Source organism: Sphaerodactylus townsendi, linkage group LG08, assembly GCF_021028975.2.
Source record: "Sphaerodactylus townsendi isolate TG3544 linkage group LG08, MPM_Stown_v2.3, whole genome shotgun sequence".
Classification (NCBI taxonomy): Eukaryota; Metazoa; Chordata; class Lepidosauria; order Squamata; family Sphaerodactylidae; genus Sphaerodactylus; species Sphaerodactylus townsendi.
The window spans coordinates 52539400-52560868 of record NC_059432.1 but is presented as its reverse complement, the minus strand read 5'-3'; the positions used below and the strand labels follow the sequence as shown (position 1 = coordinate 52560868).

General features: G+C 44.0%; 1 protein-coding gene across 1 annotated transcript in view; it reads left to right on the top strand.

The window, feature by feature from the left end:
• Positions 1 to 9974: 9974 nt before the first annotated feature.
• CCDC172 (coiled-coil domain containing 172) overlaps positions 9975 to 21469 on the top strand; it is a 37494-nt gene continuing 25999 nt past the window's right edge. The window contains exons 1-3 of the mRNA XM_048506733.1: positions 9975 to 10053; positions 15597 to 15682; positions 19543 to 19659. Coding sequence (XP_048362690.1) covers positions 9975 to 10053; positions 15597 to 15682; positions 19543 to 19659 — 282 coding nt within the window. The remainder of the gene's footprint in view (positions 10054 to 15596; positions 15683 to 19542; positions 19660 to 21469) is intronic.

The following is a 21469-nucleotide window of genomic DNA, read 5'->3' as shown; positions in this document are numbered from 1 at the left end:
CAGAACCTAGTAGGTTAAAGAGCACAGAACTAAAAAGGATCAGCCACAGAGACAGTGGGAAATGGGGGCGGGGAGAGAGAGAGAGAGAGAGAGAGAGAGAGAGAGAGAGAGAGAGAGAGAGAGAGAGAGAGAGAGAGAATTGTATTTTCCCATGTGCAGAATCCTGAGCTAAGATATTGTATCATTCTGTCTCCAAGGAGTTCAGATCAGCATACATAGGCTCATTATACATGGAATACTGATCTCGGCCTCTTAGCTGCGCAGTGGGACAATAGTGAGGTCTCCTTGCCTCTGATTCTCCTGGTTCTCTTAAGTCTGCCCATCAATGGCCTTAGAAGCATGGATCTCACCACACCCAGCAGTCTCAACACTAGAGCTGATATTCTCTCTCTCTCTCTCTCTCTCTCTCTCTCTCTCTCTCTCTCTCTCTCTCTCTCTGTCATGCTGCTGCAAGAGAACAGAAGAGAGGGGCTAATTTTAAAATAGAATCTTGTCTGAAATGAAGTTTTAAAAGCCCTTCGGATCACTGGGGAGGGTGGAAGCAGCGCAGGGGAGGTGGGCTGGAGCCAAAAAGACACCCTGCTTGTACTGTTTGTTGAGTGAATGAATAAGCCTTTATTGGCATACCATTGATTCTGGGTCGGGGTTTCGTACGTAGCAGAGCAGCTCCCTCTCTGCAATCTACTAAAGTCAGCCCTAGACACACACTTTTGTACTGTTTGTTGCAAAAGGCCTCTCTGTTGTTATATCAAGATATTGATCTCTCAGCATGTGCACTTAGAGAAGCAGGAAGGAGTTGGCAGAATGGGGAGGCGTACGAAGAGGCCCAACAGAGTGGGAAGGATGGTTGTGGGCAGATGACTGGGTCAAAGCTGTGCTCACTGGCAAATATGCCCACTCTGACGGTGAAGCAAATTAAAATTGTGCTAAAAGTGGTGTTACTTTCAATGGAAAGAATGGAAAGTGAAAGCAGGTCTCCAGGAAACAGGTTCATACAAGAAATATTGCTGCAGTGGACATCCACCCCCCTTGCACAGCAAGCACATTGTACATAATTGGCCATTTTCACTTCCCTCGTTGTTCTCTCAACTCCCCTACTGTACTCTCACAGCAACCTTGTGAGCTAATTTAAGATGACAGGGCACAGATCCACTGGCAACTAGCTGGTTAATCTGAGTTCCTTGGAGACAGGGTGTGGAGAAATTGGTCGTATTACTTTAATTTCTCCAACTTGTAGCTCTGTCAGCTAAAAAGTTATGCCCAGCTGAAAACGATGTTCTTTTGAATAGGACCCTAATCATATTAGTAACTAATTACATCTGTTAGCAATTATGACTGTTGACCAAGCTGACTCAGCAAATTACCATGAGAATGTTATTGGTCTGTTCATACCACCTGACAGGAAGTTTGTGTATAACTACCTTTCAATGCTCTCATTAGAATCTATCTATCTTTTTCCCTTCCTTTTTTTTCAGTGCTGTTACTCTGTTTTGATATACTGCCGGTTATCTGAAGTATTTTCAACTTATTATTGCCCGTTAGTCTTTTCAGTAATATTTATTGTTATTCTCTGCTTGCATTGACTGTAAGGAAAGCTATGCTACTGAATGTTTTAAACTGTTATAGTTATATCTTGCATATACAGTTTCAGTTGAGTTGTTTATTGAGCAGGATCAGCTCTCAATGAACCTTAAAATATAATTTTCTAAAAAGTTTTGTGTTTCTGCATTTATGCGTGCACTTTTACAAAATCCTAACCCACATTTCTTTGTTAAGAGTAGGCAGTAAGCTTATCTCTTTCTTTACACAGGGTGTCACAAAAATCCCAGCCCTGGATTCTGCACATTCGGAAAATGCAATCCCCGCCCCCCCAGACACACACCCCCATTTCTCGCCATCTCTGGGACTGGCATCTTTAGTTCTGTGCTCTTTAATCTACCGTGTTTTGATATCCACTGACTTGTGGACTCTATTTGAGTAGAAAGGTAGCATTGAAATGTCTCAAAATATAAACTAGCAAGCAAATAACAAAGAATAAGTATTTTGTAATAAGTTCTACCAATGATAGTTCTTTGTTCTGGATCACATAATGCTAGTCTTTCACTGGAGTTTGTCTGATTCTCCCATAGCTACTGCAAAGTTTGTTCTGTTGACAGTGAAAAAGTCCATCAGAATTTGTTGCTGTCCATAAACTACTTGGTTGCTGTCCATAAACTACTTTGGATTATATGGAGGATTCAACTCTAAATTCCTTTTTTCCCATTTGAACTTCTAATGTGTTAAATGTCCAGAGTGAGTTTTTGAACTTGGGTCTTCCAGATGCTAGTATGACATTTGAACCATTAAAACCACCTTGATGTATGGTTCTTTTTTTAAGAACTCAGGAACACAAGTTTTGTCCATGAAAGTGTATTCTACCAGAAAGATAATTTCTGTTTGCCTCTCCCGCATCAAACCAGCCTCATATCAGCAGAGGGCAACAAAAAGGAGGAAATGCTACAATTTTGTAAGTGAGCAAGCTCCATATCATTTCACAGGCCTCTGTACTCACAGGCATGAGTTTCTGCATGTACAGAAATGACTCCTCCCCTTCCCCCTTTCATTTATAAACGCTTCAGACATCGGCACAGCATTATTATTTGAAATAAACAAGGGGCAGAGAAAAGTGAAGAGGTCATTATCCAATAAGGTTCACTTAATTTAAACAGCAGGATACCTGTATAAAATGTGGTACAATATATTTCTTTTTCTCTTGTACATACTCTCCAGTTATTTTGCACATAAAAATTACTCACTGAAAGCACTCATATCTTTCTCATATATGCACACTAGAGATGTCACATTTTTAAATACAAAACAACTAAAACAGGTGTTTGAACTATTATGAACAAAACACAATTGAGAACTCATTTTAAAAATGTATTCTTCATTTTTATAACCTACTGAGAAGAGATCCAAATAATGTTTTCCAGATGGAATTATATAAAAAATTGGATGCAAGTCAGAAATTGAGGTATCACAATACAAAATGCTGCTTTCTTTTATATAGAACATCTGTTGATAAATTGTTTACTTCCTAGCAAAATCCTAAGAGCCCTAACTCAAGCAAAACTAAAATGGATGATGTACTTCCTGGTACTTTTCAACAATATTAGTCAAGTTCTTCGAGTATTACATGCTTTCAAAGCAATATAGATTTTTAAACGCTAAAAATAGCAGTTTGCTACTTAATGATTTCATTCAATTTCCCTTAAGCTTGAAACACTGAACAGGGCTTTAATATTGTGAAAAAGCACAATGGGACAAGTTCTTCACTGACACTTTGAATCAATCACCAGAATTGCACTGGACATAAATCTTCACATAATCTGACACAATTACTGAAAAGTCATATCACATATCCTGGCAGTACAAATACAATTTCCCCTTTTAGCTGTTTTGTGAAAATATTCCCTTATACTAATACATTGTTTTGTTTCTTGTTTGGCTATGCCATTTACCTAGAAGAAGGTCCCATTAATTTCAGTGATAATTACTTTCAAAAAAGCAGTGATTCTAAGAAACCTAAGAATGCCATGACAAGTAACAGAAGTAAAAGTCTGGAACTCCTGCTGAGGGGGAAAAATATTGTAAGGGGATTAGAGGGGTCAAATGGCATGTGAGGGAAGGAGAAAACATTTCCCTTACACATTGCTATTTTATACATTGCTCTCCTTTGCAAAGAACATAAGGACAGCCATGCTGGATCATGAAAAATGGCCAGTCTAATTCAAGGTTATATTTCACACAATGATCCAACCAAATGCTTCCAGAAGGTCCAGAAGCAAGGAAGCCTCTAATTGCCCCAGTCATTGCTCCCCTCCACCACTTTGATTCAAAGGTTTACAGCTTCTGAGGATGGAAGTTCTGTTTGGCTAACAGTTATTGATAGAGCTGTCCTCCAAGAATCTACCTAATTTCTTTTTAACGTCAGTTCAATTGGTAGTTATCTCTACCTCCCATGAAAGTGAGTTCCACAAGCCAATCATTCCTTGATTTAAGAAATAATTTCTTTTATCTGTCATGAATCTACTGTTCTTCAATTTAATTAGGTGCCTGTAACTTCTACTATTATGAGAGAACTTTAAGAGTGAAAAAAGCATTAATTTCTGGACCTGTTTAAAACCAGCGGAAGTGTCATCACCACAAAGATCATGGCAATTCTGAAATGATTTGTAGGAAGCAGCTTAAGACTTAAAGGACTTCCTAGCATTTAATAAACTGGATATGTTTCAGCCTTGAAATCCTAATTTACCCTGGGTCAGTCCTTTCACTGATTCCAGGAAAAAAAGGAGTTCGTAGTACATAGAATTAGTCCAATTCAGGAATTACACATTACAAAACTAGATATATCCAGATGCACAGTAATATTACTACCTCTACCCAGGCCAGGGCCTTTAGTGCCCTGGCCCCAACCTGGTGGAGCACTTTCCCATAGCCATCCGGGCCCTGTGGGACCTAGAGCAGTTCTGCAGGGCCTGCAAGACGGAGTTGTTCCGCCGGGCCTTTGGGAGGTCAGCCATTGAAAGTGCCATCCCCTGTGCCCCATATTCCATCATGGGGGCTTGTCCATATTATGCTGACTGCCCGATGAGTTTGTCATTGTTTATGCTATCATCTGATTTTAAGATGGAGGTTGATGGTTTTATTGGTTGCACACCGCCCAGAGCCCTTTGGGGATGGGGCAGTATATTAAATCTGATATATAAATAATAAATAAATATAAATAATATCTAATCAAATCCAGAAATCAGTCATGATGGCTTCCCATGCTTCTGCACTTGCCCAGATTTTGCTCCCTTCCACATATGCCTAACAGATATTCAAGTACATGCAATTATAGGATTTATGATTGTAACATGTATCATTTCAACATAACAGCTAGGACACACGGGCAATCTGTTTCAGAAATATGACATGAAGCAAAGATTGTCCTCATGCTGCTCCCGTGGTCAGACAATTAACTCTTTAGGAGTCCTGAAGTGTCTAATGAACTAAATTCCTGCTTTAAACAGGTGAAAGACAATGGCAGCTCCATTAACATTCTGACACAGTGTGATACAATTTCTATGCACTGTCAGAGATAATTCATATAGAGGTTTAGTACTGAAACAATATGCACAACGTACCTTTGTGCAATTCATCATGAGTTGTTTGTTCAAAAGCCTACTTCCAAACATACATGAGGTCACAAGATTGCCTTTGACAGGTTAACCCTGTCAAAGGACTCCATGTTTTTCCAGTGAATAAAGGAAAAAGTAACATTATGAAATATTCTTTGAGGTACAGTGGTGACCAAGAAACTGAGCCGAGATCTGGGACATCCTCTGTTCAAAAGCTCACCTTAGTCAGAAACTTGGGGGCTTTAGATACACCACTATCTCTCAAGCTCCGGCCCATCTGAATCTGAGGATTATAATATCTGTATACTTTACAATGTTGTTAGAAGGATTTCTGCAAGTGCTATATAACCAGTGCTATATATCTAATGGAGCACTCCTAAACTGGTCTCCTCAGAAGTAAGTCTCATGTTATTCAGTGGGACTTATCCCCAGGAGAGTGGCATTAAGATTGCATTCCAAGTTAATCATAACTACAAAAGTTTTTTTAAACCATCAACTTCTTTTCTTGGAGTATTTTTTCATAAAGACCACAATATCCAGTTGACTAATAGCCATGTCTAATACTCATAATGTTTTCAGCTTAGTATTATACAATAAAAATAAGTAAATATATGAGGTGAAATAGGAAAGGATGCATTCATTTCTGAGGAGGTAGGCATAATCTATCATTAGAGTTTCAAAACATCTAGATAACATTAAGCAATAAGGGCTTGTTTGGATTTGTATTGTGGGTATCAGAACCTGCTCTTGAAATAATCTATGGCTATCATTGCTATAATCTGTACACTGATAACTGTTTTAAGGTTTATCTGTAATTAGATGAAACCAAGCCTTAAACCTAAAGCAGCTGACTACAAAAGTCAATTGCTGATTCGGAAATACTCTAGCAAAACATGACCTGATTACAAGGCTTTTATTAAGATGCAGATGTAGATTGAGATATGTAGATGCTTCTGTGACCTACAAAGGAAAACCAGATGATCCTTCAGGCAAGCTGAAGTTTTATAAAAAGCCTTACTGCCAATGACTTTAATTGCATAAGAATATTATTAATAACCCAAGGTTTGCTGTGCTCTTGTCCAGACTATTTAGTCACAAATTTGCAAACAATTATTTACATATTTTAGATTAGATGCAATACAGTAAATCTGCTGAAGTTGAGCAAACCTGCAGGGAATGTGAAGTACTGTATACATATGACTGATTTTGTGTCAAGATTTTGCCTGAAGCAATGGACAAACAGTGCAAAAGTTTTAGAACAAAGGTGATATGATCTCCCTATTCAGTTCCCAATGACAGTCTAGCCACTGTATTTTGAACCAACTGAAGTTTTTTCATCATATTAAAAGGCAGCCTCGTGTCAATGTTCTACAGCAGGGGTCCCCAAACTTTTTAAACAGGGGGCCAGTTCACTGTCCCTCAGACTGTTGGAGGGCCGGACTAAAAAAAACTATGAACAAATTCCTATGCACAAATGATTGTAAAATGTTTGATTTCACCTTTCAGCCTTTCTGTCATGGTCTATTTTTAGAACAGTGACCAAAGTATGTCAAGTACAGGGTGGGCTCCAAATATTGTTGGGGAGGCTGTGGAATACCTTCCCCTGTAAAAAAAAAAAAAGCAGAACTTTCGCAATGAAGCATTCCATCTAACCCAGGATTAGGTATCTTCCTGGGTTCTTCCTCCCTAGCAGCCAGCGAGCGATTCACCAGCCTGGCTGATGCCAGTGGGAGTGAGGCGGAACAGAAAGCCTGAGAGCAACACATGGGGCAGCCGAGAGGGAAGGCGGAGCAGGAGTTGCCACGTGTAAGGTTTCCAACTCTGGGTCAGAAAATTCATGGAGATTTGGGGGTGCCATCTCATGTAATTGCAAATCAACAGCCGCTAGTCCGGTTCCTCCTCTCCCTCGAGCCCCCACTGCACATGAATGGAGCCATCGCCGCCGTGCCTGGCGGGCCGGATAAATGCCTTCAGGGGGCCACATTTGGCCCCCGGGCCGTAGTTTAGGGACCCCTGTTCTACAGCATAGGTGTCAAACAAAGCATCATGCTGGCAGGGGATGATGGGAACTGTAGTCCATAACATCTGGAGGGCCGCGAGTTTGACACCTGTGTTCTACAGTAATATTACCTAATATGATTAGATTATGGGTCACCATATCTAGATCACACTTCTCAGGGAATGAAAAGAAGTATCAGCTGAAGCAGTACTACATTCTACAGAGATAGGTGACAATAGACCCTGGCGGATTCTGCACAAGTCGAAAACAGCGGTGTGAGGATGGTAAAAACACCGTTGTGGGCAAGGACTTTGCACAGCTACTGCTGCTGAAGCGAACCTGCAACATTCTATTTTCACCAAACTGGTGTATATGTGACTTGCTAAATGAGCGAGTCTTTTTTAAAATGCCGTTCTGCAACCGGCGCTGAGCAAACGGCCGGGCAGCAGGAGTTTCTGCTTCAGCTGCGCTTGCGTCTTTTTAACATTTCCGGCTCACTTCCGCATAACCCCGCAGGCACACAGGGACGTATAGAGGTCTTGTGGGATGTCAGCATGGCTGTGGGGGTTCATGTGTGCATTCCTGCATAGTCCTGCATAGTTATGCAGGAATGGAAAGCCAACAAAAGAAACCCTGCCGCACTTTTGTGTGAAGGCCTGCGGCCCGGTCAATTTGCATGCTGTCCAAGGGATGCTTGGCCATGCGAACACCCCGGGGCAGCTGCGTTTCCGTTTATGCCGAGTGCACTCTGCTGTTTTTGGAATCCGCCCCTGAGACACTCCACAGCATAAACACCATGGGGCCAAACAACTCTCCCCCAGAACTACTTTCTGGAACTAGCTATCCAGATAATAGTAGATTCACTAAAGCACTATATACATATCACTAGGTCCAGGTAGCCTCTCCAGAAGATACAAGGGGTAAAGGTATCATCAGCTGCCAGGAAGTCCAGGAGAATCAGCAAGCCTCCCTGTACCCCACACGACTCACTCTCCTGGCAAAGGTGTTTCCATCCCAAAGCAAAGTCTGAATCATAAGGGAAACGGATCTAGATAATCAGTCTTCTTTAGGACCTCCTGAAGCTGTGTAGCCACCGACACTTGAGCATCTTGCACAAGAATGGAATTTTAGTCACTGGGTGGTAATTATTCAAGTCATTTGGCTCAATGGACAGATGGACTTTTTCAACCGAGTCTGACAACCTCTTAAATTATGCTTATTGGACATTGATGCTTCCAGCGCTAACCTGCAGTGGCGTACTGGGAGGACAGAAGGGCCAATGCCCCAGGTGCCACTTGCGAGGGTCATGTAGGGGGTGCATTCAGCCACCCTTGTCCCCTGCACCCCACCCACCAGCCTCCTTTCACTGCTCACCCAGCCTGCCTGCTACTTGCCTGTCCTGCTCACCTGGCCTGCTCACCTGGCACACCTGCCATTCACCCAGCCAGCTCCTTGCCGACTCACCACCTTTCGGAGAGGTAGGCAAGAAGAGGCGCAACATTGGAAGGAGGGCACAATTTGTGGGGGAGGAAGCGATTTGGGGGGCACGCTTTCAGTACTTGCCCTGGGCACCAATTACTGAAGGTATACCACTGCTAACTTGTGATTTGATAGGCGCTGCAAAAGGGAACTTTATGGATGATGTTTTTCTATACAGGAAGCTGTTTTAGTTAAATAGTTCCCCATGTGATTTAAGCTATTTCTAATATGCTTGAAACCCAAACACACCCTCACTCACATATATAGACAGAGAGAGAAAGAGTGAGAAAGCTGAAACAAGCACATGAACGTGGTTTGAAAACATTATGTGGAGAGAGCTGCACAGCTTTCAACAGAAAAAAGCACCAAGTGGTTTCCTTCCCACAGCAAGTGGTTTCCTTCCCACAGCTAATGTCTAAAGTGTCTTCTTATAAGGATAAGTTCTTCCTCTATCTACTGTTCCCAGCAGGTACAACTTTTCACAGCTTGATCAGAACTCCAGTTGCTCCCTCAGTAGAATCATCTTGAAAACATTGGAATTTTCAGGTTTATATGACCATACTGTGATATTCTTCCTAATTTCACACAATTCTTTTTCAAGTATACCAAGGCTCACTGAAGTTCACTTTTTAAACTTATATTCTTTATTTTCCCTTTAACCTTTAGGGGAGAGGAAAACTTCACAGTTAAACTAGTCCGCCTAAGTTCACCTTCTAGGCCTTTTCCTTTTCTTTGCCTGTTCTACTTTTGGTTTTAAAATCTCACTTTCAAATAAGATAAGTAGACAATGCTTTTGACAAAAAAAAGTGAGGAGAGTAGCAGGATGTTAATGCTTATTTCTTTCTTTTTCACAGTAAACTGGAAAGCTGTGGAATAAGATGGCAAACTGAGGTGACAGAATTCTGAATAGTAACACTTCAGAGGACAAGTGGAAGGTCATAGGTCTCAATGCTTCCCCCTCACAAAAAAGCTCCCTGCATGTACTAAACTAACACATCAAGAAGACAGTGCTAAACTGGGCTAATTTACTCGATGTAGGGATAGCTTTTTGCCTTTTAAAACATGAGATTAAAAAGATAATTCTGTTCCTATTTGAAATGTAAAGTGGACTGCCTAGTTTTCTGCCTTCTCCTGCATAACCTATAGAGTCAGCAGAGCAATAAGAAGCTGAGGCACTGAGGCTGAGAGAGATTGGTTGCTTAGATACATGAGGGCTACCATTTTCCTTCCCCCAAGCAGGCCCCTCATTCCTTTCTGATGCTCTCTAGGTGAAAAAAGTAACAATGATCTATTTCCCATTTTTCTTTAGTGACTCCTGAAGAGGCACAGCAGAAATGAGCCTAGACTCCCTATTTCAGCACATTCTTTTGGCAGAGCAAAAGTCTGAGGAGAAGAGGCGCGTCATGCACCTAGGTTGGTAACTATTGTGTTATTTGAGGCAATAAGTGTGACTCTGAACCTCTTAGGCTTATCACCAGCCTAGATTAAAATTAACCTGAACTTTCACAAACAGCTGATGTGGCTGGGTTTATTTTATTTATTTATTAATGAAATTTCTATGCTGCCTGCCTTCTGCTTGATATTGCTTACAATTAGAAGCAACACAATATTTTTTTTTAAATCAATTAAAAACAAGCCATTAGATGTAAGCAGCATAAAACTATCTATTAAATGGAAGCCGACCATAAGAACCTGATAAAGCCTTTAAATAAAAGCTTGGGTAAAAAGACAAATTTTGACCTGGCACCTAAAAGAAAGTAAAGTTGGTGCCTGGTGAGCCTCAAGAGGGAAGGCATTCCAAAGGCAAGGTACCACCACAAAAATGTCATATGTACCCATCTGCTAGGGCTGCCAGCTACTTACTCCAGGAAATGCAGGGCTGGAATATGGAGGCACCATCAGCAAATGTGACATTACTTCCAGGAAAACCTGAAAGTGATGTCACACTGCTCTAAAATTCACAGGAAACTCTATGGGAAAACCATAGAGTTGCCAGCTATTCCTGGAGTGCTGTGACATTGCTTCTGATTTTCTGTGAAAATGTCATAATGACATCATGCTGGTAACATTTTTTTTTTTAAATTCTCCCACCATCTAAAAGAGTTGTGGTGAGAAGTGCAGGTTGCCAGCAGGAGGTCTCATACCATAGTGAGAGACTGGCAATCCTACCACTTGCATCACATCAGAAGTTGATTTTAAATTTCTTCCTCAACACTGAATCACTTGTAGGTAATTTAGAATATGAAATTAAATTCTATCAACATTAATTTAAGGTTAAGCATCATTACACCCAGTAGGACTTACTAGGAGTAAGTACTACATAATTTCAGATTGTTCATATGCAGTTTCAGATTTTAGGGGAATAAGAGACTTATGAATTATGATACTCATGAAAATGACTTTAGAAGAAGAAGAAGAGTTTGGATTTATATCCCCCCCCTTCTCTCCTGCAGGAGACTCAAAGGGGCTTACAATCTCCTTGCCCTTCCCCCCTCACAACAAACACCCTGTGAGGTAGGTGGGGCTGAGAGAGCTCCAAGAAGCTGTGACTAGCCCAAGGTCACCCAGCTGGCATGTGTGGGAGTGTACAGGCTAATCTGAATTCCCCCGATAAGCCTCCACAGCTCAAGCGGCAGAGCTGGGAATCAAACCCGGTTCCTCCAGATTAGATACACGAGCTCTTAACCTCCTACGCCCATGGACGTAGGTTGGGGGGGGGGGTTCTCGGGTTTGAACCCCCCCATTCATGTCCGAAGCTCCGCCCCTCCGTTTGTGGGTTTTTTAAACATTTTAGTGCTTTTTCGGTTTTTGGCCTGCAGGGGGCGCATTGTTTGGACTAGCAGCACCAAACTTTCAGGGATTGTTTGGGGGACTCTCCTGATGATGCTACCCAGGTTTGGTGAGGTTTGGTCCTGGGGGTCCAAAGCTATGGACTTCCAAAGGGGTGCCCCCATCCCCCATTGTTTCCAATGGGAGCTAATAGGAGATGGGGGCTACACCTTTGAGGGTCCATAATTTTGGACCCCCTGAACCAAACTTTACCAAACCTGGGTGGTATCATTAGGAGAATCTCCTAAAGATACCCTGAAAGTTTGGTGTTTCTAGCTTAACCATTGCACCCCTGACAGCAGGCACCCCCCAAATTCCCCCAGATTCTCCTTTTAAATCCACCCCCTTAGGCATGGATTTAAAGGGAGAATCTGAGGTCCTCAGTTTAGAAGAAGAAGGGTTTGGATTTATATCCCCCTTTCTCTCCTGTAGGAGACTCAAAGGGGCTTACAATCTCCTTGCCCTTCCCCCCTCACAACAAACACCTTGTGAGGTGGGTGGGGCTGAGAGAGCTCCGAAAAGCTGTGACTAGCCCAAGGTCACCCAGCTGGTGTGTGTGGGAGTACACAGGCTAATCTGAATTCCCCAGATAAGCCTCCACAGCTCAAGTGGCAGAGCAGGGAATCAAACCCGGTTCCTCCAGATTAGAATGCACCTGCTCTTAACCACTACGCCACATTGAAAGTGATGCTGTTCCAGGGTGGGGGATAATCCACCCCAAAACAGCATCACTTTCAATGCTGTTTAACTAGGGTCCCCAAATTCTCCCTTTAAGGTGGATTTAAAAGGAGAATTTGGTCTCTCTAGTTTAAACACCATTGAAAGTGATGCTGTTTGGGGGTGGATTCCAGCATCACAGCGGCTGCCGGGGCCCCCCCGCAAAACTCAGATTTTGCACCAGGCTCCATTTTCCCTCTATGCCTCTGCCCAGAGGGGAGGGCAGGGCAGAACAGGGGAGTCTGCCATCCCCGGCCTCGGAGAGCTGCTTTTATAAGCTCTAGGCCAGGGGTGGGGCTTTGGGAGGCGTGGCCATGCCCTAGGGGCGGGTGGGGGTGTGGCCCCATCCCCGAACCCACCCCCATAAAAATCTATACCTACGTCCCTATGCCACTGCTGCTCCCAGCACAACGCTGCATGACCTTTTTATTATGAAACTATTCTCCAGAACTGATTGCAGAAGGAAAAGCTTGAAAATGTGACTGAACTCTTCAAGGCAGGAAAATCAAGTTAAGGGTGCTCCAGTTTATTAAGCTGAAACCATCCTATGGATGAAGATAATCTCATGATTCTTTGAGTTCAAGATCTTTAGATACTTGGGATTTGGAGTAAAGAACAATGATCCATATTATCCTAGAATCATCAAATAGCACTTGCACTTAAGATTTCTACCTGCACTGAATGGAGCTGAAATTATTGTCAATTGTAATTCATATCTTTAGCCACTCCAAAGAAAGTTTTCTTTTGCACAAATGCCTTCTGAATGTAAGTGTAACCACTTGACTGGAATCATCCCAGCTGTCAGTGTTCTACCTGCTACTTCACTGTTAGAAATATCTTAGGGCTGACAATTTGGATAACTTTAGCTGTACCCTGGGAACCTATACAAATTGGGTAAAAACTCTCAGAGATTATACTCAATATCTGAGGGATTCTGTCTGCAAAATTTCATATAGCAGAAATCAACTATCCCTTTGCTTAGAAACAATTACAATTATCATTTGCAGAATGGACAGAGGAGGTACTTACAACACCCCAAAGACAGATACTCATGGAGAACCCATAGGAGGGAGGAATCCCATCCTCCCCCCCCCCCCCTCACTGCCCTGTTGGCTTGTTGCTTACACATTTGTCAGGTACTTGCCGGCCCAACTGTGGAGGCAGAAATGGCAGGGGTTAGTCCTGATCCACTTTCCCCACACTTGCCAACCAACTGTGCCACTTTCTCAGGAGCCAAGGCAAGGGTTGGGAGAAGCAGCAGTTTCCTCTCCTCCTTTCCTCTGCTGCCTACACTGCAGAGTGGCAGTGGTTCCTTCTGTGCTCAATCCTCCTCCCAACTGACTGCCTGTGCCACTGTAACCCCTATGTTCAGAATGGGATGACACCACAGAACCCACAAGCAGAGGTTACACCACCACTGTGGCCACAGTGGAAGGTAGTGGCTTCCTCTCCCCCTTCCTTGTCCTCCTTGCTTGCCATCCAATTGTACTACTGCTCCAAAGGCTAGGGTAGGGCTGGGGGATGCCAGTAGCACCTCTCCTCAAGTCAAACACAGAGGAAGGGGAAATCTTGTTTGCTTGTCCCTTAGTTTGCCTGACTGCCTTTCCCTCCCACACCTATCTGTCCTCAGTGGTGGGATTCTAATTACTCAGCTACTGGTTTGCACCCCCCCTAGCTGCGTCCCCCTCGCCGCCCACTAACCTTGCTGCTGCACCCCCCTTTTTATGTTGGGCCAGGGGGAGGTGAGGGAAGGTGGCAGTTGCGGCTTGGCCAACGTGATGCTAGGCCAGCTGGCTGGCCACGAAAGGGGCTGGGCTTCTTTTGCCGGCCGCCAGAAAGCCATGTGCCTGGGGGCTGGCTGTGCAGCTTGGGGAGGGCCCTTTCTTGGCCAGGGTGGGTGGCCTGGGAAGGCCACTGCCTTGGAGGCCACCACTGCATGGCCTGCTGGGGTGGCCTTCCTGGGCTAGGGCAGCGGCCGGGAGGCCTGGGTGACATCCAGCAGGGCTGTGGCTGCTAGAGGTCTTGCTGGAGGTTGCCCAGGCCTCCTGGCCGCTGCCCTAGTCCGGGAAGGCCACTGCCACGTGCCCTGCTGGGAGTAAGCCTTCCTGGGCTAGGGCAGCGGCCAGGAGGCCTGGGTGATGTCCAGCAGGGCTGCGGCTGCTAGAGGCCTTGCTGGAGGTTGCCCAGGCCTCCTGGCCGCTGCCCTAGTCGGGGAAGGCCACCGCAACGCACCCTTACTGGGGTAGCCTTCCTGGGCTAGGGCAGCGGTCGGGAGGCCTGGGTGACCTCCAGCAGGGCTATGGCTGCCAGAGGTCCCCGCAGATGGATGGTCAGCCCCCCAGTGCTTTCTGGCCACCTCCACCCCCTTCCACACTTCCCAGCTCGGGAAGTCTCCTTCCCACTCCAGGAGCCCAGGCGGGAAGGAGACCTGAGCCAGAGCTCTCCTCCCCACACTGAGCTCCAAGGCGCTAAAAGCCCCGCCACTCCCTCTCCTAGGGTAGGGGGAGTGAGGGAACTTTTAACATCCAGTTCGGCTGAACTGGGCCAAACCGGCTGAATTCCACTTCTGTTTGTCCTCCTCTCCACTGTTTTGCAGGAAGTACTAGGGTGGTGGTGATGGCAGCAGTAACTCCTGCCCTCCCATTCCTATGTAGCTCAAATGCTGATGGCTCCCCATTTTCTGAAGTTCAGTGGGGGGGAGGAGGCTGACAGGCAACAGAGGTGCATTGTTTGTGCTTGCACAGACAACATTGCTTTGAAGGATTTTCGCTCCCCTCCTTTTATAATTTTTCAGATTTTTCTGCAAACCTGAGGGATTCTTCTAGTTTGTTGAAAGTTCTCCATCCTGAATATAGGACCCTGATCCACAGATGGGCTATGTTGACTATTAGATACACTGATAAATAAGGAACTTTTACATATCTGAGTCATTAAATATGTTCACACCCACTTTAAAGTAGGGGATGGGGGTTGTTTTAAACAAAATCATGTCTTTTTATGAGAACAGTTGCCCTAAAATATGCTGTGGTTAACTGACCACCCCTTTCAGGATTCAGACCCTAGCAGAGCAAGCATCAAGAATGGGGAAGCGTCCCTTTTTTCCTAATCATAAAACCTTATTTATAACTCAGAAAAAACTACTTACGGCACTCTTCCAGTGGGGACCTCACTAAACCCAATTCAACCTAACAGGCACTGATAGCTTCAGGGCACACTACTTTGCAATGAGCACTGGCAGATTCACAGTAATCCTGAAGCTCATTAATTTCCCAATCTAAACATTTGGCGATCAAATGTTTATGTAGTCATAGTTGATGTTATTGTATTTTCTCACAAAATGCAAATTTGAAGAAGACACTTGCTCAAAATTTCCTCCATATGTCTAAACGTGAACTAGTTTTGTGTTGCAGTTAAACAGGAAATAACCTTAAGTCACGGAAAAGTGAAACAAGCAACAGAACAACTGGATGAAGCAAAAAGAAAATTAGAAGCTGAGGTAGTGTAGTAATTATTACATTGTGTCAATTGATTAAGGTAATTAAGCTGTATGTTTCATAGTTTAGCACATATATTAGTGCGCGGCAGAGCTTCTGCTGTTCGTGGAAGCTGTCACAGTGCTTTATCAGCATGACTGTCTCTCATGCTTCTTGTCATCATAGACTAGAGCCTCTCACAGTCACTTCATTTCAGTGAACAGCACTTTGAGGGCTGCTCCTGTCCTTGTAAAGCCTCTGGCTGCCATTTGGTTTTCAAGGCTGTCAAGGGATCTCATTTTGTGACCACTGCAATTTCTAAAAAACACTGTGCAGCAGGCTCCTCATCGTCTCATCGTGGGACTTCCTGTCTGAAAACTTTCCTTTCATTGAACACCACAAACTCATAGAAAGGCTCTCATATGGAAACACAGAACCTGCAGAACTGTTTGAAAAGTATGTTTTTGACCAATTTTCACACAGTGGATTTTTCATGACCTCAATTTCGGAATAAACCCAGGTCACAGAACAGGATCTCCATTGTCCTTTAGCTGCCTGATGATACAATGACATTCATTGTGTTGCTGCTTGTAAAACTAATTTATGGCAATTACAATTATATTTGTATCCCACTAATTTGCCATTGACACATTTTGATTTACAGTTATGGTGTCTATGGTAGATACAGAGGAGACTTTAAAATAGAGCAACAATTACTATGCATTACTAATGAGTAAAGCTAGAAAGCATTCCTAAACCAATTAAATCCACGGAATCAATTACATGAAGGTCGGTGCCTATTAACCTGAACATTTTGTTAGTTATCAAGTTATTTTCTGAGAAAGCCTAAACCTCATAAGCACAACAGAAGCCAGCATGTATTGCCACAACTAGATAAAAAATGGAACACTATTGAAATTATCATATCCATTTTTGATGGGCATAGAAACATAAGCCTATGCTGTCCCCTCCTTAACATCTCTGGTGTAATAACATACATTAATCTGCTATCAATGTCACTGTAAGTTCATTCTTGAGATTTCTCTATAGGTTTTAGTTGACATTTCTACATTATTTACTCCCTATTTCCATAAACTTGTACAGTCTTGAATTTCTAAATAGAGGGGCGCGCACACAGAGAGAGAGAGAGAGAGAGAGAGAGAGAGAGAGAGAGAGAGAGAGATGGTAAAAACGGGTAAAAGTTTGATTAGCTGAACGTTAGAGTCCTAAGAAGTTTTGACATCCATTTCATGGAAACTGCTTATGGTCAAGAAAAAGCATCCAGGAAATATAAAATTTTGGTATGTTCTGAAAAACTAGGTAGCATGTAATTAAAACTTGAATTACAGCATTTTGCCTTTCAGGGTTCAATGCACCCTTTTCAAAAGTACTGTCTTAAAGAATACATTATGTAAGTACTTTAGCGTGCCTGCTGATAGCAGTTAGGCATTTCAGTACCTCCTCAGTGGGAAAGACCTCTGCTATGCCAAGCTTGATAGTCCAATGAGCTTTTTTAAAAAAATAGAAATTCATTCTTACTCATCACTCTTTTGGAAGAATGAAAATACAAATCATTAATCCTGTGTGATGAACCAGCCATAAGATAGCAGCAATGACGTCAGACCACCAAAGCAAGTATCCATCATGCTCCATAGAGCTGCAAACACAACCTTTAAAGAGCCACATACAAGCCAGCTGACCCATGACAGCTGGCCCCTTAACAACCTGCCACTGGACAACCAGCTATCTAGCAGATTCATCCTAGGGGTGGAAATGAGAAGCAGCAGGGGAGAAATTGCTCCAAGAGTGACACTGATCCCTCACAGACTTAGTCACAAATCCATACGACTTCTGAATACAGGAAAGTCACTTAGCATGATGCCCCAAGCATGGCTAAGATCCTTACATGGCCTCAAAGAGAAGGGAGAAGACCATGAACCATTTCTGGCTCTTTGCTCAGAAGGATGTAGAGTTAGGGGATGGGATACAGAACTGGGTGGCTCAATCCCTGCCATTTTTCACCTGGTACTAAGAGAAGGTACTTCATACAGATCAGGACATATGATGTCCTGCACTCATGTTGGCCACCCTGGCATTACTGGATTCAGTTTTTAAAAAGGCAACACTCTGGGGAAAAAAGCAATGCTTGTTTGTTCTGTTTTTTATGCTGATTCCTTTGGCTGTTGCTTGGCAAAATGTATGCATCCATTACTAATCCCTGCTAAGTGTCATGAATTGCCCTAAGGGATTACCCTGTCTACCTGGGAGAAATCAAATAGAAAATTTTATCCTTCTTAGTCTAGCTAATGAGTAAACATTTAGATTCAGATTTCCATTCATTGCCAAGAGGAAGGGAAGTTTCTTATTATCATGTGCTTGCTTCTCCTTCTAGCTTTTCATAAGCCCTGACTCTTGCCCTCATGTGAAATATTGATCATATTATGGGGGGCAGAATGGGTACCATTCTGATGGCAAGGTGTGTTTTTTTTAAGACAAAGAATCAAGAAATTTATTTGATTCAGTAAGCCACAAGCTTCCTCCTGAAGATACCAATCCAAAGAATTAAAGATTGTTCAGTGAAACATTATTTTGGGCAGAATGGCAATAATTCATAGTGTGTGAGTGCATGTCTCAACCAAGAGTGTCAGCAGGAAAACATGCTGAGAATAAGCTTTTTTCTTCTTCTGCTATACTGCTATTACTTGCCCCCTTTAGGAACAAAGTTCCTGCATTCCAGCAGCAGCATGTTATAGCGGTAGAGGGCTTCATTCCTTCTTCTCAGATTGCCAACATGGACTATGAGCAGTACTGCAATGGAAATGTACTGAAATGGGCAAAGGACAGCAGATGGGAGGGGAAAACAAAGGAAGGGGAATACTTAAAAATGACAGATTGTGTGATTTAAAGCACAAACCCCATTCTTGGACTGGTCCCCCCCCACCCCATCTTTTGCCATCATGTCACAACTCTTATAGCAACCCTGTATGGTTTTCAAGACAAGAGACAATCAGAGATGGTTCATCATTGCCTACCTCTGCACAACAACTCTGGTATTTTGCTAGTCCCCCATCCAAATACTGATGAGAACCAACTCTGCTTAGCTTCCAAGATCTGATGAGATCAAGCTAGCCTGCGCTAGCCCTATACTCTTACTTAAGATTTAAGACCAGACTGTATGTAGAGTTAATTAAATACAATATACATTTTTATTTTAGCACTCTAAGTCTCATTTGGATGACAATAAGAATTCATTGATAGAAGAAGTAAGCGAGACTTGTTGAGTCCACATAAAGCATGACACAGGACTTACCCCATGCCTCTGGAGTGGGGAGACTGAGGGTCACCAGCCACGCCGACCGCATGTCACCCAGTGGGCAAGATCAGATGAGGCCGGCTGATTCAGGCCAACGAGGGGAACTGGGAGCAGAGCCAGAGTGCACAGTGCCATATATAGCTGGGGAAGGCAGCACCTCATGGCAGAAGGGAAGATCCACTTAGTGGCCACCACCCAATTGGTTCCCACTGACTTGTTGCTCCTGGTTCCCCCATCACTGGGAGAAAGTGTTCACTGGGTTCAGCAAGCTTGCTGCCAGTGATCAGGATCCGTCTCCTATGCTGCACCTTTGCCTCTATTGCCAGCATTCAATAAAACAAGCTGTGGCCAGTTTTATTACCACAAAAGGTTTATGTAGTGGCCACCCAGTCCTCCTTGGGTGGCAAAGCCTGAGTTATAGTGCAGTATATTACAAAAGAAGATATCAAACTCAGAGTTCTCAAAAACTAGACAACTTTTTGCATGCAATCCTTCAACTTACAGCAACCCACACTTAAATACCACCAGTGCTCACATTTTATAACCAATATTTTTAATAATTGTTTTTAGGTTCAGGTGCTATGTGAAAAGACTGTTAACTTGGAACTCCTGAAAAAACAGGAAGAGAGTTTGGAACACCAGAAAACGGAACTTCTAAATCAAAACTGCATTCTCTGTAAAACTCTGGTATGTTTCCAGTGAGAGTACTATAGATCATGTACTCATATAGAGCAGTATAAGAATTGTGGGGCGGGGGTGGGAGATAGTCCTCATTTCCCAGAAAGGGTGTAGCTATGGAAAAAGGAGCCCGGGGCAAACTTCAAGTTTTCTGCCCCACCCTATGGGCCCCTGCACTGCCCCCGTGCACCTTAGCCATCAGTGGGGCCTGACAGGGAGGTGCCAGGCAGGGGTGCACGCAGCAGCCTCCATTGGCCCTGGCTGGGTGGGGTCAAGCAGGGATGCATGCAGTGGCCTCTGCTGGTGCTGGGGGGCTGGGGCTGGGCAGGGGCACCGGCAGCAGCCTCCACTGGGTCTGGCCAAGCGAGGCTGGCTCGGCTGCAGCCTCTACCGGGTCTGGAAGGGCGGGATGAGGGGGGAAGGAGAAGGAGCATGGGGCATGTCCCGCCCACCCTCACATGACCCCAATGGCATCTCCCCAAGGCGCCTGTCCCCGTCCCATCCCATCCCATGGTAGCTACACCACTGCTTGCAGATCCAGTTCTGGGGAGTACCTACATCCACTCAGTAATTCCAGGGGTTTAAACAGCAAGTCACATTTATTGATTTACTGAGCACTTCAACATACTAGCACCCAGTCAGAAGCAAGCCATATATAAAAAACCTCACTAAGTCTGATTAGAATATAACTAACTATAAATTTACAAGCAAGTTTGCTACAAGCAAGTTTACTACCTTCATGAATTCTGACAGTTCTCTTAGTAGTTCCATCAGCCACAAAAGGTCCATTTCTGTGCAGCAAAGCAGGATGTTTTCTGCGAGTTTTCTGAGGTTCCTGCCTTTTGCCACTAAAAAACTAATCTTTTCTAACCCAAACATCCCATTCAGTAAACCAATTACCCTGCAAGGCTTAGCCAATGGATATCATCAGCTATAGGAATTAGCAATTTACCAAATGCTTCTAGACAGGGTAGGATCTCAGCAACAATTAGAACCTAAGCCTAAGCCCGTGGTGGCAAACCTTTGGCACTCCAGATGTTATGGACTACAATTCCCATCAGCCCCTTCCAACATGGCCAATCTGGAGTGCCAAAGGTTTGCCACCACTGGGGTCCCCATTTTTGTGGGTCTGTGGGATCCTTTAGAATTGTGAAACAGTGTGGTAGGTACAGCCATAAAATGGCTTCCGCAGGGGTCTAAATCAGCCACAAAAAGGCTGTTGTGGCTTGCCTTGTACAGTGAAGATTCTTGTGATGTGGCTTGCCTTGTACAGTGAATATTCTTGTGATGTGGTGGTAACTGCTACCAAAACCAGAGGTGTAGCTGGGCCAAACTGTGCCTGGTGTGCATTCCACATTTTCCGCCTCCCCCCACAGCGCCCCCCCTTCGCGGCATCTCCCGTTCCCTTTCCCCCTTCCCATACTTACCTTACTTACTTTTTCAGAACTTTTTCAGGCTTCAGAAGGCCTTGTTCTCAGTAAAAAAAAAAGGCCTGATGGGAACTATACTTCCCAGGAGACCTTGTGAGCCTCAAGGTCTCCTGGGAACTATAGTTCCTCAGGCCGTTTTTACTGAAAACAAGGCCTTTTGAAGCCTGAAAAAGTTCTGAAAAAGGAAGTAAGGTAAGTATGGGAAGGGGGTGGGAAGCGCCGTGGGGGGGGGGCGTGGGGTGCTGTGGGGGAAGGGGGAGGGGCCTGGGGCAATTTTTGTGCCCCCAGGTGTGTGCCCCCTTGTGGCTTTGCCACTGACCAAAACAACTTTTGTAAAATATCTGTACAGCCAATTAAATCTCCAGTGGCCAATCAAAAGCCCCATTTGG